Raw genomic sequence first — 16972 nt, forward strand, 5'->3', positions numbered from 1 at the left:
AAGAGGAGAAAGGGAGGAGGAGAAAGGGGAGGAGGAGGGGGGAGAAAGGGAGGAGGGAGAAAGGGAGGAGGAGGGGGAGGAGGAGGAGGAGGAGGAGGAGGAGGAGGAGGAGGAGGAGGAGGAGGAGGAGGAGGAGGAGGAGGAGGAGGAGGAGAGTACGTGAGTGAATAATCCTGGGCCTGGATGGTTCATAGGCAATCTGCGAAAGGATGTTCATCTATACTCACTCCAAACTCTAACTATCCAGACTTCCACCTTCATTTCCCCTTTCTGCTCAGGACACAGGGCAATCTCCTTGGTGGGCCTGGCTGCCTGGCTGCCTGGCTGCCTGTCAGAGGCCCAAGGCATCCAAGACACTCTCCCACAAATGAAGAAGACCTTTTGCTCTGGAAAGAGCTACAACTATCCTTATGAATGTTTTCTTCTGAGGGAATGCATCTAAGGTCGCTTCCCAGACAACAGGTTTTTGGAAAAGAAAACAGATAAGGTTACAGGTGCCTCTCAATGGTGATCCAGAAGCCTCAGAAAGATTACCCAATCTACTTCCCAGACTTCCCAAGGCTAGATCCAGGGTGAAGGGTCTGGGTCCCTCCTTTTGCTTCTCTCTCTGGAGGCTAAAGGAAATGCGGAGGCAACCTGGTGTTGGTCCTTTTGTCTTAGCAGATAAGCATCTGGGTGTTCCATCAAATCCTCCCTGACTGAGCCGTAGCCCGGCCTACCCTCTCTCAGACCAGCAGAGGGCGCGCACCGCTAGCGGGAAAAGAATGGACCAGCCGCCAAACAGTGTGAGAAAGCCTTTAAGGAGCAGAGGCAGCGAATACCGAGAATGGGGCCAAAGCTACTGCAAGCAGCAGGGCGTTTGTGAAGGATAGTGAGAGGTGGTCTTGGGAGAACGGCACGAAGTAGGGAGTGGAGGCGGGGAAGGGTAATTAGGGCAAAATGGAGAGAAGCTGAAGGAAACTTCGATGGAGTAGAGGGAAAGGTCGCGGGTTGTTAGATGTGATGCCTCGAGGAGATGGCAGAAAGATGGGTGAGCTGGAGGAAGGCGAGGAAGGCGGAGTGGGGTGCTCCTTGGATTGAAAGTTGGAGTGAAGTGGGATGAGGTGAGGGTGAGAGAGGCGCCCTCTCAGGATCCCACACACCGGATCCTCCTCACTTTAGGCCACCCACACCCAGGCTTGCTCGCCCTCACTCTTGGAGGCCTTTTGCTCTGCCTGCGCTGAGCCTTTAACCTTCTTGTCCTCCCTGAAAGGGGCCCTGGTGCAGCAATGAACAGAGAGAGGAGGCAATAGGGAGCTTGGATCTTTAATGGGGCTGAAAGGAATATATACAGACTAGGGTCCTTGGGCCAGAGTGTGGTATGGAAGGGAGCGAAGCCAGAGTGTTGGGATAGGGATGGACGACGGCAGAGATGTTTGTTGATGCTTCTCATATCCCGAAAAGGGGAGTGTGAGAAGCCTCGAGGTACTACCGAGGTACTACCGTTTGGAGTAGGTCGTGGGATAGAAAAAAAATGAGGAGAGAGAGAGAGAAAAAAAAAAACAAAAACAAAAACAGAAAACTAGGGGTCATAAAGAGGAAAGCAGGGGCTGCAGGTGAGAAGAGAAAAAAAGACGGGAGTTCCAGAATCTGGAGACTTGGAAGAGAAAAATTAAAGTGGGAGCACATGCACCCTTCCTGGGGTGATGATCATGGGAGCCTGGAAGCCTCGTATTCAAGGAAGACCTCAGAGGCTTCTCATCCTTTCTTCCCTGGGCTGGGAGCGGCTGCTGCAACGAAATCTGTGGTAAAGGAACGTCGGGGAAAACTCCGGGGCTCCTCCCAGGATGAGGATGGGATTGGTCACTGGCTGTGTGCGAGAGGCCCCACTGCACCCGGCCGTCCCGTCTAGTGATAATGACCCCCCAAGTGCGAAGCGGCGGCCACCGCGCCAAAGGGCCCGGGAGGGGGCTGCAAGCCCGGGGTTGGGTAGAGCGCGGCGGTGGCGGCGGCAGCGGCGGTGGCGTTCGGACCAGGCCAGTAGGAGAAGCCAGCGGGCGCCACGCCGGCCGAGGCTGCCATAAGGTTGAGTTTGGAGAGGCCGGGGAAGGGCAGTGGAGCGAGACCAGCCGGGAGCTTGTAAAGTGCGCCATCCTGGGCGGCGGCTGCCGCTGCGGCGGCGGCAGCGGCGGCGTGGGCGTGCGCGGGTGGTGGCTGGCAAGCCTGTGCCAGGCCCTGGAAGTCAAAGCGGTAGGCGTAGCGCTTGCCGTGCACCTTGCTCATGATGTTTTTGTCGTAGTAGTAGCGCAGTGCTCGACTTAGCTTGTCGTAGTTCATATTGGGCTTGCTCTTGCGCTCGCCCCAGCGTCGCGCCACCTCGTCGGGGTCGGTGAGCTTGAACTCGCCGTGGCCGCCCTCCCACGCGATGCAGCCGGCGTTCGCGCGGTCTGCCAGCAGCTCCAGTAGAAACTGCCACAACTGGATCTGCCCGCTGCCTGTGGGGAAGGGGAGCAGTTAGCCAAGGAGCGGGCAGGTTGGTACTAGGGGGATGGAGGTGAAGCAAGAAAACAAACCAAACCAGTAGCAACCACATTGGAAAGGTCCGACTGCATCCTTGTATGTGGCAGAAGGCAGCTGGTCAACCAGTGTAGACCAGCAGGGCACAACAGAAAAGGCTTTGATTTTGGGTGACCTTGTTTTGTAGGATGTGGGAAAACCCTGTCTCCTCTGTGGAAAAGCGGTGGTGAGCCATAGCCCTAGGTAAGGATCAGACACCAGACCCTCCTACCCTCCTAGCCAGTCTCCTTTACTTAAGACAGAGACTGTACAGGATGAAAGAGCCGGGTGCGGGAGGTCGAACTGCCCAACCAGTTGAAGTCCTGTCCAGAGATCCAGACAGAATGGGCAGTTATGCACGTAGATGATGGGTCTTGGCCCCACCTATACAAGCAATAGACAGTCCCTACCATCCAAAGGCATACAGTTAAGTAGAACAGGCCCAGCTTGAAGAAGCATTATGTCAGAGAAGAAGAATACAGAGAGGCCCTGTTTACTGAGAAAAGAGGCCAACTCTAGGAGGTTCCCATCCTCACTACCCCCAGGTGCACTGACCCCTGTGTAGCTGAGGAAGACGCCAGAACTCTGAGGGGGAAGGTGGTGGGCAATCCCGAAGAAATGGGATTGCAAAAGGATTGTGCTCGATTCCCGGCTGGTTTTCCTACAGATCTCAGGGTACCTGACAGTGGCAAGTTTCATATGCAAGGGATGGGAGGGGGGGATGAATGGCCCAGAACTCACACTTCCCTGTTTTGAAGCCTTAAGCAGACAAAAATCTGAACAAACTGCCCCCCCATTCCCCTCTAGAATAAAACAGACTAGCCTCCTCCCTATTCAGTGTCACTGACTCAGAACACCAGAGCTTCTTTTTTCCCTACAGTTTCTACCCCAATTCCTCTAAACCAAACCAGTGACGAGCCAGTTGGTTCCTGGGAGACAGGATTTCGGTTTAGAGCAACCATAGGAAGCTTTGGTCTCAAAGGTGCATCTGAGACCCGAGTGGAAGCAAGACAGAGCCTTGGCCCCCCTTTCCTCTTGGTTGGTACAGCTCCCTCCTTCTGGGAAAGAAAGGCACTTGCCAATCTTGTCTTTTCTGCCTTCTTGTGAGATTAGGGTGCTGGCGGGGCAAGAGCTATGGTAAAGCATTGAAATGGCAGCCGCCAACAGGGCGATTGGGTGACAACAGGCCAGTCATCTACTGCAGGAAACCTGAGTATCAAACGCAAGTCAGCAAGTTCGGCAGAGGTACCAGGAAGCACAGGCTAGGGTTTAGGTCTAGGGTGGCTGGAGAGTAATTATCGGGGTCCCCTTGTCAGGAAGTGCTACGACTTGTTCCAAACACAGCTCACACACAAAGGATACCAAAGGCCTTGGCGTAAAAGCTTGGAAAATCCATACTTGGCAGAAAAAGGACTGGAGGCCAAGATTCCCCCTTCGCCTGACCTGACCTGTCCCGAAAAATCTAACATCGGAACGGGGCTCAGAAAATGGACAAGTTAAAGACAAAAAACCAATGTCTCCTGAAAGCCTCTGTACAATCTGACCACGGTCTCCTATTTTCTACAACGTGGGACACTGTCTAGTGGCAGTAGTACGCGTCTTGTTGGGGTTCGTACCCTTGCCCCATCTACTACCATAGTCCCCATCAACCCAGTGTACCAGCCAGCTCACCTTTCTGTACCGCAGGGCTCAGCGGCCCCCAGCTCGGGCTCTTCCCTTCCTTAAAAAGACCATCTCCGACGGGATCTGCGGCGCGGAAGAAAACAGTCAAGCTGACCTAGGCAGAAGTTGTGAGTTTGACCGAAAGGGCCCAGGGGCTGAAATGTTCTGGGGGTCCCGGCCACCAGCTCCTCCTCCCCAAGCTAGGCTGCGACGCGAGCCGGCGCAGAGCCCCTCCGTAGCGCCCAAGTCAGGAAACGCGTCCAGGAAAAAGGAAATCCGCTTTCCGAAGGGGCCGGCTGGAACCTTATAAAACCCAGAGGGGATCGCGTTAGTCGAGTCTGAGCGAGCAGAGCCCCTTGTAAAGAGGAAAGGGGCGCTTGGAATTCTCGGCCGGTAAGAACACTTGGAGGACGAAGGTGAGGACCCTTGAGGGCTCTGGGGCGACGCCCAGCGGATCACAGCCTCCGGGCAAGGTTGGAGCCCGGAGTCCACCACTCCAAACACCCCTGCTTTCAGCCTCCTACGATCCTGAATCTGCGTGTCATCTAGACCCACACCGAAACCCCGAAGCTCGAAGCTCGATGTCTACCCTTCAGGTTCCCTGAATGCCCCAAACTGCAACCAGCAGTCTCTCTCACACACCCCCCAATCGACTCTCTGGAAGCGTCCCCTTTCTTTTGTCCACCGATCTTGCCCCATGCCTTGACCTAGACTTCCCGCCCAGGGTCTTGGTGTCTCCAGCCCCCGGCTGGTCCCTGGTACCTGGTAGGTACATGTTGATCAGCAGGGGCTGGGAGGTGCCGCTCTGTCTCATCGCTGCCGGGGACTGGGCGGTGGGAGATGGGGGGGACCGCACAGGGGGGGCACGTCAGCTTTGCGCTTGGGGTGCCGATCCCCGCCCGTGGTGACTGTGGGTGACAGGGAAGAGTAGACGCCGCCGGGTCCGGCAAGGCCTGGCGGGAGCGGGCAGCCAGGGTGTGGTGAGGAGGGAGGGGGTCCTGGAGCGATGCTCCCAGCTACAAGGCCGCCTGCAACCCTCCGGCCCCGCGCGGGCAGGGGCCGCAATTTCCGTTTTAATTAAAGTGCGGCCGCCTCGGCCCCCAGACCCCGCCCCCGCCCCTCTTATCTTCCCATCGCAATAAAGTCTCCAACGCGCTGCGCCTCAGCCAAGCGCACCCGGCAGCCCCCCGCGCCCCGCAGCCCAGGAGACACGCGGGGGATGGGCTCCAGTTCGGAGCTCAGACCCGGCCAGGAGTGTGTGTATCTTTTTCTACCTCCCCGACTCTCAGCAAACGTCCGTGGGGCGAGAATGCTGGCCCCACTTTGGACCTCAAAGGCCCCAGCCTCAAGTCCCTTTCCCCAGGGCCCTCTTTCTAACCATCTCCCTCCCCTTTCTCACTGCTTACTCTCCGCCCCTTTCCTCCCCCTACCCGGGTCCCGGTCTCCAGGCTGCCTTATCTGCATCTTCACTTTTAAATTTCCGCTTCCCTCCCTCTCGCCTGTCGCTGCGCTCCCAGCCGCGCTGCCGCGCTGCCTTGGTTCTCTTTATCTTTGCCCACCCCCGTGCCTTCTCCCTCTTTTTTTCCTACTCTCTGTAGGTCCCTAGAGACCCGATCCCCGCCTCGATCTCCTGGTTTCCTGTCTCGTCTGGCCCCGGACCTCAGGCAGGGCTCTGGGGCATCTCCCCGGGCAACTTCTGAGTTGCTCTCTTCTTTATTCTCCTCACCTTCTTTTTAGGTCTCCTTACTGCTCTGTGCCTGTTGTTTTTTTTTCCGTCCTGTCTCCTCTTGCCCTCTCCTCCCTATTTTACTTTGTTTTTTAATCTATTCAGTTCTTATAAATGGGTTGCCAATCTTGCAACCAATTCAATATATGCCGTGTACAAGTTGCGTTTTTCTTTTAGATTCCTATTCATTCCCTCCACTTCTCACCACAACAATTTCTCTACCATCCTTCCCTCACTCTCACAAACACTGCCGCGCTCCTTATGCCTGAATCACACTAGAGGGTTACAGGGATCATAATAGGGTTGTGTCTTGTACAAGTGCCCTCCCTAATTCATGATGTGGCTTCCAAGTAGACCAGGGTATCTGGGTATCTGTGAGACTGCCCAGATCTGAGACTGAAGTTGGGCCCCTGCATCAGGAGTGCCTTTTCTGCAACCATGTGATACTTCATATGATAGCTGCTGTCAGAACTGCCATTCCCTGGGTCCTCCTCTCTGGCTTAAATACAGGGGTGAGGGGCAGCTGGAAACGGGCAGGTCTCCTGCAGGGCCCTTGTTCCCAGGGTGCTTATATGAGAGGCTGCTGCAAATATTCTGTGTGGGTTCTCCGGGGACCCTGTGCACTCTCGCTGGCTGTAAATCATTGGAGAGTTCATCGTTGCCAGTCAAAGGTACCAAGGAGTAGGTGAGGAGGATGAGAGGCAGTCAACAGAATCCTGTCAAAACTGGGATGGAGATTTGGATGCAGACGTAGAATCTGATGGGAGCAAAGGCAGAGAGGGTGGAATGTTTTGGGGGAACAAGCTTGGGACACCACAGAAAGGAGCCTTAGTGTGCTGCCAAAGTCTCAGGCCTCCTTCCTTCCATGCTCTCTTAGTACTCCTTCCAAATACTGTGGACGTAGGGAAACAGCAAGAAGGTAAGAGCAGGAGGAGCCTGAAAGAGGTTCATCCACTAATGCTCTCAGCAGGAGGCTGAGACGGGAGGGAGAAGAGTCCAGAGCGGTCTCTACCCAGAGACACTAGCTGTATGCTGGGCAAATATCACGAGCACAGGATACTCTGACTCTCACAGACACTGTCTGTCTGACAGGGATCTTGGGTGCTGAAGGAGTGAGGTGCTGGCCAACACACACCTTGCCTCTGCCTCTGCCTCCTGAGTGCCACCATGTCTGGCCCCTAAAGATAACCTCTTGATGTTTTGCAGAGGACTGTTCACTCATCCAAGAGAAGACACCAGCACTCTCTCTATTGCTCACTACCTTTATGGCAACAGGTAGTGAAAAGATAGCTGGGTTCTGGAGTCTTGCCTATTTCCTCTTTATGTGGCTTTGAGGAAGTTAAATCACCTTTGTGCTTAGTCTTGTCTTAAAACTGAGTATTTAAACATTTGCATATTGTGAGCTTTCAATAAGACAGCACATGGTAAGTGCATAAGGACCAGGCTCTGCATTCAGCGTTTGATAATGCTACCATCTTTCAGGAGATGGGCCCCACATATATTTCAGGCTCATTGAGGACTGTATTTTTAAATCACAGCTCAAATTAGCCTTAAATGAACCTGGATTTGGCATCTGGGGCCCTATCTTCAAACCCTGGCATAGTCACTGATTGGATTGGTGACTCCTTTAATATCCAGTTTCCTTGCTAATGAGACAGATGAAGAATAGAGGCTAGTTGGAGGATCAGGGGTAGCAGGAGCCATGGACTCTAAAGCCCATTCAGAATTTTAGCAAAATGCATACCCACGGAGCACTTGGATCCTGGTTCTTAGATTCCTGGCAGGGCAGGTGGAGGGCCCTGTGTCCACTGCTCAGTGCTTTCCCACAACATCACACACATTCTCAGGGGGTTCTTATTAAACACTCAACCCCTACACACGCAGGGGGAGAATGGACCAATAGCTTCTGTTTACAGGTAGATGTCAAAGTTTAATATCATAGGAGATACGAATTATTATAGTCTCGGGACTGTGCTCAGAGGGATGAAGCCTCTTCTGTAGAAGTGGATAGTGGGACTTCTCATGAATTCTTTTTCCAGAGAAGGAAAGAAAGGGAACCATTGAAAGACACTGGCAGGTTTCCCTGGCTTGCTGGAAGCCAGGATGAAGATGCAAACTGAAGATGGCCTGGGTGGTGATGGGGGACAGGGAGGAGAGTCCAGGACCAAGCAGAGCTTTTGAACATGGCTCATGGTATATCATCCTACACGGTAGCTCCTGGTCCAGGGAGTGTGTGGTGGCTGAAATTCAGCTGTGAAGCCTATTTTAGGGCAGGGTTGTTGATCGATCTAGAAAATGGCAAAGGCACCGTCTGGGCTTTCAATGCTTTGACCTATATTGATGGGTTCCCCCTCCCCCCCCCGCTCCCCGCAAGATGAGGAACTGGCTCCATCTTATTGGATCACACAGCTCTCATTAGCTGTCCCCCTACATCCATGCTCCTCTAAGTTGGGTAAAAGTTCTAGGGCCTTATGAGAGCCCTTGGTTGGAGGGAACAATCCTCAGACACGTAAGAATGGAGGTTATTTAGCTTAAATGCATGCACAAAGTTCTAGATTCCATCACACACACACACACACACACACACACACACACACACACAGAGCAAGACACCAAGAAAGAGGCAAGAGGGGCAGGTAGGTTCTAGAGCTTTTATTGAGAATCTTATGGGTGATGTCTGGGAATGTGGAGCCTAATGCTGGACTCTTCGAATGGACTGCAGCTGTCCAGTATGGGCCTGTGTGCCAAAGTCATTGTAGGTACGGAACTCCCCACTGTGCCGGTCCCGTTCTAAGACATACTGGTAGCCTCGGTAGCCAGGGTACTGGTAGGCCACCCACCTAGGATAGCAAAGAAAAGGGTAGTGAGTAGGCTTTGCCTCACTCCCACCCCTGTGGTCCCACCAGTATCTCATTTTCTAGCCAACTTCGGAAACATTGTTTCAGCTCCTATGTCCTAGCCTGGTTTCTACATGCATCCTTCACTTCCTCCTTACTCAAGTTTTCAACCCCTCACATCCCACCATACTCCCCTGGCTCCTGGTCCTTTCTCCCCCTCCCAATCTCTCGGTTAGCCTCTAGCATCCTCCATCACTGGCTCTCATCTTCTCTTTCATTCTCACGGACTTCCCACTCTTCACATCTCCTCTGTCCCAGGCCCAGGACTCACGCTCCAGAGCTGACTTTGAGGGAACCCACATCTTTGCTGGTCCAGCCCATGGAAGGCAGTGATGGGTAGTCATCACTGAGTTCGAACTTGCAGCCCTGGAAGTTTTCCCCCTCAAACAGGGTCACACGGCTGTCACTGTGGTTCTGAGACACAGAAATGAATTGGGGTGGTTTATAGATGTACCAGGCCCTCCAAAGTGGTGTTCACAGATACAGTCTTAACCCTAGTCACCTATGTCCTGCTCAGCACACATCATGCTGCCTCTTAGGCATTTCTGGGAGTTTACCCATCAGCTCCTAGCAAGTCTGGCCAGCTGCAATGCTCAGAGATTCTACCTGGATCCTACCAAGACACTGAGTTATGTGTGAAGACTAGAGAATTCCCATAGATTCTTTGAGGACAATGCTAAAGGGACTCCTGTGACAGGAACCTTTTGTTGTAGTAGTCTGTTTTGTTTATGGTAATGGGGATCAAACCAGGACCTTGAGTATGCTAGGCTGGTCTTCAATTTGTGGTCCTTCTGCCTCAGCCTCCAAAGTAGATGGAAATATAGGAATGTAGCACTATCTTCCCCTGAGTCTATCTTTAAGAGGAAATCATGGGTTCTGAGAAAAATGTCTAGCCCATTAACCAGGACGTTTCTCTAAGGGTCTGATTGACTCCCCAACCCAACCCCTTGCCCCATTGGTGCCTCCCACAGATCGGGACTCAGCTGAGGGGTACTGGATGGAACAGTCAGAATGAGTGGGGAGGGCAGTTTGGTTACATCTGGCCTCTCTAACACATGGGTCTTCCTCCTGAGGGGTTATGGTCCCTCACAGCCTCTTAGAACAGAAAATGAATGGGGCTGGGTTCTCTGACCTTCACCACCAGCCCCAGGACTCACCAATACCTGAGAACAAATGTAGAGTGAGAACCGCCTTTCTGGGACACACACACACACACACACACACACACACACACACACACACACACACACACACACACACACCCTACACACAGAGAATTGGTGACACTGAACCCGTTCTCAGCCTTGATCCCTGGAATGAATTCTAGTGTCATCTTCATTTCAATACGTTTGACCCTGTTAAGTCACATTATGCCTCTGAACTGCATTTTCTAAGACTGTGCATGGGCCCAACAGCAGCCACATCAGCGTTCCAAGGCTGTGTGACATCTTACAGCTTAGGCTCCTTACACCTGTGGTGAATTGTAACAGAAGGACCCCAGGGTGTGCAGAAACCGCTGGTCTTTTTGTGCTGTCCATGGTGCTGATCCAGGGCGGTGCCCACAATCCCAATTTTCAGACGTTTTTGGTTCTGAAGTAATGCCACTACCACCCACCCAAGAGTTTATTCATACATCCTGTCGGGTGGGGCAGTAGGTATTTTAAAGCACCACACTTTGGTCGGGGCCTGGAGCTAGGCTTCAGGAGATTGGGGGGAGGGAAGGGGGAAGTGGGCTGTGCTCACCGCACAGAGCACTGGCCTGAAGGACAGCAATTGGTTGCTGTGGTGGCTGCTGCTACCGCTCCAGGCACTCCAGCAAGGATAGTCTCCCTTCTCTAGAATGAACTGCTGCCCCTGGAAGTCAGGGTACTCGAAGGCCACCCATCTGAAAAAGGAGAAGAGGAACTGGGAGGCATTTGCTTGGTCTCCTCCCCTACATCATCACCTTGTTTGCTATGGTTAAAAAGACCCAGGGACACAAACCATGTCTCCAATGCTAGACCATGCCCCAGATACACCCAGCTCCTAAGGAAACTGAAAGCCCCAAACCCGGTGTCTCTGAGGTTAGAAAGGCCTAGGCTTCTCATTTATGTCTTTGTTCGAAGGAATGTTTCAGGTTACAAAGCTCACTGGACCAAGGACTCCCTTCTGGGATATACGCGCCTGCATACAGAGCCAACCAAACATTCTCCATCCTGCTATAGTAGCAAAGGATCTCCAGCTATCTTCAGGACCCCAAGCTGGCTTCTAGTATACCCAGATGGGCACAGCACAAAGGATCTGTCTCTACAAAGCCACCTGACTTTGCACAAAGAAAACATTGAGGTTTCAGGGCGCTCCCATGATAGCTTCTTGCCTTTGTCTTGGGGAGGGTTGGGAGTATTGGAGAGGACAAAGATTTCTCTGCTTAATGAGTCTCTCTATGGCGTACTAGAGTGTAGGTCGAAGTCCCAGGCTCTGACTTTGGCTGGGGGTGGGGGAGGTAGAGAAGCCGAAAAACCCCTAAATTAGCTCAGCAGACACAGCAGGATCACTCACGCGCCGTTTTCCACCTTGACTGAGCGCACCCTCCGCAGGGCTCCCCGCTCACAGACGTTGGCACAGTCGCTCAGTAGCCGGCAGCGACGACCCTGGAAGTCCTCCTCGTCCCAGAGCGTGAGGCAAGCGGGCGCCGGGCCCGGTGCCGGGGCGCTGCTCATGTCGCTGCAGATAAGAAGGGCAGGATCACCAGCTAAATTCTCAGGAACCCTCTACTTAGCCTAAGCTTGTCCACCCCCAGTAGGGTGTGAGAAATCTAGGGGCTGGATCTGGCCTGTCTCTGGACATCCGCTGCCTAGGTACGTGCAGGCGGGAGGGGAGGTTTTCTTGTTACTCCCTCTCTCTCCCCAGTACTCACCAAGTGAGTGAGCACCGCACCTACGGAAAATGGAGAGGCTGCGCGCGAGCCTGGTGTTCGCCGCTTTATACCCACGTCTGTCTGCCTCTCCCTGTGGAATCCGGGTGGGGTGTGCGAGCTGAGTCAGCTGGCAGGCTTTGGTCAGCTCTGGTCTGCATAGGCAGTGGAGTCACCGATCTGGTCCCAGCCCGCATGGATGACAACGGAAAGTGCTGAGGCGCACATTGCGTGTCTGCCAGAGCCCAGGCTGACTCTGCGCTTTCTTTCAATGTGGCCTAAGCCTGGTAGAGACTCCTAGCCTAGGGTCAGAACAAGCACTTCCTGGCACGGACCTTCCAACGTGACTCTACGCCTAAGGTTCAGCCTTTTCTAAGACCAAGTGAGCCTGGGCCAGCACAGTTCTCCCCAAAGTCAAAACTCTCTAGGTGAAGATCTTTCTTTTGGGAGACACTAGGGAGAAGGAAGAAAAGACTCTTCTTTAACGACGCTGCGCCAAGCTCCTCGGGCCTCTTTTCCTTGGAAGATCTGTCAGCTGCTACCCTTTTCTTCCCAAGGAGTCTTGTCTGGCTCTGAGGTCGAGACCAGGTCTCACCGCCAGGCGGCACTAAACACAGAAAAGCCCCCCGGAGTGCAGCGTTCGCCTGGGTTTTAAGAATCCAAGTGCTAAGGAAGGGGCCAAGTGTCCTAGGTAGCAGCGGCCTCTCAATCTTCCCCCAGCGCTCTCAAGACTACTGATACTCCCTGAGCACCAGAATCCACGGTGTCGAGTTGGGACAGAAAAGGCTTAGAATCCTAAAGGAGGTCTCCTCACCCTTTTAGCTGTCATCTAGAAGGCCTTCTTGCAGATCCTTAATGGTGAGAGAGGCTGACGCAGCAGGAGAGTGAGGGAGATGGGTGGGAAATATTTTGTTACTCATATTTGCCAAATGCCTCCTCTATAGGCTCAACAGCCTGGTGGGTTCAGTTTGTACACACGAACATAAAAAAAGAAGACTCAACCAGGTGTGGGACCTTCTTCAAACTCATAACTGGCCAGCTTCAGAGTTAAGAAAATCCAGGAGATTTTTTTTGTTGTTGTTCTGTTGCCTGACCCCCGCCCCAACTCCACCACTGGTACCCTCTTTCTCCCAGCCTGTTATACCATCCCTAGCCTAGAGTCTTTACACGTGCCCTGCGAATTCTCTGGAATTGTTAAATCACACACTCTTGGTGTGGTTACCTCCTCTGCCTCTTTGTGGACGATACCAGTCACAAAACACCACCCACCACAGGCTTCCTCTCTGGAGTTTGTCAGCCTCAAGATGTCCTCCTCTTAGTTTATGAATTCACCAGTGCCTTCTTTACTAGACTGTAAGCCCCACACAGAAGGGTAGGACCTGTGTCTGCCTTGTTCCCAGTTATCCTCAAACCTGGATACAGAGTAGTAATTCGATAAAACTGGAGTGAATTAACAAGACAGCCAGTTGTGGACCGAATGTCGATGGAGAAGGAGTGTATAATAAAGTCTCCAGTGGGTTGGGGGTGATGGTTTATTTCCATTTCTGAAGTTTGGGGCTTCTGGGGGGGGCAAACAGCTAGTTCCTTAGGTCTCTCCATTCACTAGTGAGAAATGGCTGTTGGGATTCACATCTACAAACTTGAATAGAGTCCATAACCCAAGCTGGGGGCACCAGGAGGGAATATGGGACAAACCTGAGTAGGTTTGATTGAGGGTGGGGCCAGAATTAACTTTCAGTCACTTGACTCTACCCTAGAGAGAGCTAGCCAAAAACAGAAGGGCTGTAATTTTTCCCAGAACATAGAGGAAGGCCCAGACTTCATACAGGGCAGCAACTAATCTTGGTTGCTTAATATTCTAGCTTCTGCTCTGCCTCACAAGTGAGGATTAGGAAAAAATAGACCTCTCTCTTCTCCATCGGACAATTATAGAGGTGGCCACTAGGGGGCGGGGCCAGTCTGCTCTGACCAGAAAGAAGCCAGTGTGTATGTGGTGTGTGTGTGTGTGTGTGTGTGTGTGTGTGTGTGTGTGTGTGTGTGTGTGTGTGTGTGTGGTTGATCAGGAGAAGCAGTGGTGTTGACAACAGGCTATATACATCAGTGCTGCTGTTGGTGACTGTGGGGCTGCATTTATCATGTTTATCTAGAATGGAGCCTGGGGGTTGGGGATTTAGCTCAGTGGTAGAGCGCTTGCCTAGCAAGCGCAAGGCCCTGGGTTCGGTCCCCAGCTCCAAAAAAAAAAAAGAAGAAGAAGAATGGGGCCTGGAGGTGGAGGGCAACTTCCAGTCTATGTGTTGGTCAGTATTTGTGTGTTCACTCCAGGCAGAGGGAAAATGACTCCTTAGAATTAGATGTCACTTGGGTTTTGGGGTGGTGATTTAGACAAGAAGCCTACCCTTTCCAGTTGGAAATTCTCTTGGCAGCAGCTAGCCTCTCCCCTCTGTCTGTACCTGCGTTTCCTCATCAGGAAAATGTATAGGTCTCTCTGCCCATCCATGGCTTTTAGGTCTCTCTGCAACCAGCTAAAGGGCATACCTGTCTACACCTGTGCCTCTACACCTGCTGCCAACTACAGCAACTGAGGTCCCTATCCCCCACCCCGCCCCCCAGCCTCAGAGATGGAGAAAGGGAAGGCTCTAATAAAGGACAAAGGTCGAGTGGCTCTCAGGCAGCCCCTACACCCTGGTGTGCCTGAGCAGGCACTGTTCTGGGCTGGAGACTCACTCCTTCATTAGCCTCCCTTCCCCACCAGGCCCTGGTCTCCCCTCATGCCCCCTCCTACCCCCCCTCCCCCGCAGCTGTTGCTGTTTGCTTTCCCAGGTCAGTGGAGCTTAGAGCTTCCTGAAGGATGGATGCCCAGGTGGCTTTGTTTGCCAGCTCAGTACCATCCCTTTCACCTCGCCACATCCACAGATTGGACATTCAGGGAATAGCACCCCCCCCGGGATCTGTACCCCAAAATTACCTGGAGAGCTCATGACAATCTCCTCTGTGACCCCACTGAGGTAATCATATAAGGGGATCTTTGACACAAAAAAACCCAGAAGTCGGGAGACCTTATCCGAATCTCCACCCTGTTCTACTCTCTACCCCACCCCATGATTGTAGGAAAATACTTATTCCGTGTCAACCCTTAGATCCTTAAGAAATCTTCAGGCTTATGTAAGGATCTCACACTTCACCCACATGGGGACCAGTAGACTCTGCAGATAACTGCCCATACCCAATCCTGAGTTCTGCTCACACCTCCATCTCTGCCCAGGGAAAGGTCACTGCCCCTAAATAAAGTCCCACTCCATGAAGAACTACACTTCTCAGTACTGCTGGACAGTTTTGAGGTGCTGGTGGCTAATGTCCTCTCCCTGAAGTAGTCTGATCCCACTTCTTCCCCTCATTTCACAGGGAAATTATCCAGGGCCTTCTGGGCTGAATATGCAAATTCTGTGTGTGCTCTTACCCACCCCAGTCCCTGTGCCAGCCTTTCCTCTGCAGCCTGGCTCCTTTAGTCTCCACCCCATTCCAGGTCTAGAACAGACTGGTGAGCTCCTTCCCTGGGGCTGTACAAGCCTTGTCTCCCAGGAGACAGAGATAACTCGGTTCATCATGCAGATGGGAGCCCCGCCCACATAGACCCATTATCCCACCATCTTCTCTCAGTAAGGCTGCAGAAGCAATAGATCCCCATCCAGAGGGGTGAGCAGCAGCTTTTACTCTGCACTCACCTAGACACGAGGCCACCGCTGGACTCTTCCAGGATGGCAGGGACAGGAAATGTGCACACAGGTTCACAGCCAAGTGTGGGTAGGGTCATCCTCAGTGACAGGTACATGGGCAGGGTCCCACAAACGATATGTTAACTGCCCCGTCTCAGGACTCAATACACTTCCTTTGTGAAGAGACATTTGTCCAGTCACTTATAGTGTCATGTGCCAAGCACTGAAGAAGGCTCACACTGGAGCACACCCTCATGAGCTTTAAAGAGCACACATGGCCCCTCTGAGGTGACCCAGAGAGGCACCACTCGGGTACTGAATGCTCTGGAGCCTGGCTGCCTCCTGAGAGCAGAGCCCTGTTCTGCTGTTTAAAAGTGGGGCTTCTCAGCCTTTGGCTAAGATCAAGTGTAAAAGTGGGGCTCTGCTCCTTAACCTTTGCATTTTCTCCTCTGTAAAATGGGAATCATTGTCTGGAGGGTGAAGATTTAAATAAAAACCCCCTACAATATACACTCAACAAACGGTAGCAGCAACTGTTGGTGTATTTTCAGGTTATGGGTGTCTGGGGGTTCTCCCCATTTCCTCTGCGATGGGGTGGGGTTAGACTGGGAGGGGTCAAGGCAGAAGTGTAGCCCTGGGATCCTTTCCTCTTTGCCTAGCCTGTCCTGGGTCTCAGGAAGGCAGGAGAGCACCTTTCACTTATGATCCTCTACCTCCCAGGAGCTGCTCTGCCCACTCAGTTTGACAGGATCAGGGGAGGGGCTCAAACTCCTCAATTCTCCCTCAGGCCTGTGGTGTCAAGAAACAAAGATGGAGGGCAAATGCTGAAGATCTAGCTTCTGGTTCCTCTGATTTTCTTTGCTCTATAAATGGCCTCGGCCGGCCCTCCGCCCACCCCACCCCTTGCTTGGGGTCTTGGGTTGTTTTGTTTTGTTTTGTTTTTAACCTGTAAACTAAGCAGGTTGCTGGAGGGGGCCTCTCAGCCACGCCTGCCTTTGACCCTGCCTTGTCTGAAGAAGGCTGGCTGTCTTCCCTCCCCAGCCTGCTCCTGGTTGCCCCACCTGCCCTGCCAGCTAGCTACCCACCTGGCCTAGGCAGAGTGAGGGGGCGAGCTGTCCTGTCTCCATGGGGATTAATCTCCAAGAAGGTCACCAAGGCCCTGGTACTAGCCTGGCTGGCATAGGGATTAGCACCTGGATGTGAGCCCCCACTCCCACGTCTCTCCATTCTCACACAGACCCTGAGAGGCCTCCGAGCCCAGAGGTTCCAAGGCTGAGCCAGATGCTCCAGAGTGGGTGGGGGCAGGGCAGCAGCTCAGCAGTGACCTGACAGGGAAAGATGGAGTCAAGCCCATGTCTCTTCAGGGACTGCAGGTGTGAGCCCTGGGCCTTCCCATCTTCTGGCTTTTTATGGGAGGAGAGTGTTCACTGGGGTTTCCCCTCTTTCCTCCTTTGGGGTTGTTTCCCCACCTCACTTTTACACATTTTTTTTTTCTGCCTGCAACACACCTCTGTCCACTGAACTTCTAACTCTCATCTCCTGTTCT

General features: G+C 53.0%; 2 protein-coding genes across 2 annotated transcripts; both read right to left on the reverse strand.

The window, feature by feature from the left end:
• Positions 1–1294: 1294 nt before the first annotated feature.
• Positions 1295–5226, reverse strand: Fev (FEV transcription factor, ETS family member). Its single transcript, XM_032899585.1, has 3 exons — positions 4960–5226; positions 4207–4281; positions 1295–2474 (listed from the first exon to the last, which is right to left on the reverse strand). Exons 1-3 carry the CDS (start codon positions 5009–5011, stop codon positions 1888–1890), a joined length of 714 nt encoding a protein of 237 aa, XP_032755476.1. The 5' UTR covers positions 5012–5226; the 3' UTR covers positions 1295–1887.
• A 3334-nt stretch (positions 5227–8560) lies between these two features.
• Positions 8561–11806, reverse strand: Cryba2 (crystallin beta A2). The gene is made up of 5 exons (XM_032899586.1): positions 11717–11806; positions 11359–11523; positions 10564–10705; positions 9092–9234; positions 8561–8763 (listed from the first exon to the last, which is right to left on the reverse strand). Exons 2-5 carry the CDS (start codon positions 11517–11519, stop codon positions 8616–8618), a joined length of 594 nt encoding a protein of 197 aa, XP_032755477.1. The 5' UTR covers positions 11520–11523; positions 11717–11806; the 3' UTR covers positions 8561–8615.
• Positions 11807–16972: the final 5166 nt, after the last annotated feature.

Source organism: Rattus rattus, chromosome 4, assembly GCF_011064425.1.
Source record: "Rattus rattus isolate New Zealand chromosome 4, Rrattus_CSIRO_v1, whole genome shotgun sequence".
Classification (NCBI taxonomy): Eukaryota; Metazoa; Chordata; class Mammalia; order Rodentia; family Muridae; genus Rattus; species Rattus rattus.

Excerpts from the sequence above, each read along its gene's own strand:
- Fev (XM_032899585.1), bottom strand. The coding sequence starts at position 5,011 with ATGAGACAGAGCGGCACCTCCCAGCCCCTGCTGATCAACATGTACCTA. Across the intron at positions 4,282-4,959 it reads GATCAACATGTACCTACCAG|ATCCCGTCGGAGATGGTCTT; the intron begins GTACCAGGGACC and ends TCCGCGCCGCAG. Across the intron at positions 2,475-4,206 it reads GAGCCCTGCGGTACAGAAAG|GCAGCGGGCAGATCCAGTTG; the intron begins GTGAGCTGGCTG and ends CCTTCCCCACAG.
- Cryba2 (XM_032899586.1), bottom strand. The coding sequence starts at position 11,519 with ATGAGCAGCGCCCCGGCACCGGGCCCGGCGCCCGCTTGCCTCACGCTC. Across the intron at positions 10,706-11,358 it reads GTCAAGGTGGAAAACGGCGC|ATGGGTGGCCTTCGAGTACC; the intron begins GTGAGTGATCCT and ends CTCCTTTTTCAG. Across the intron at positions 9,235-10,563 it reads TCAGGCCAGTGCTCTGTGCG|AACCACAGTGACAGCCGTGT; the intron begins GTGAGCACAGCC and ends TCTGTGTCTCAG.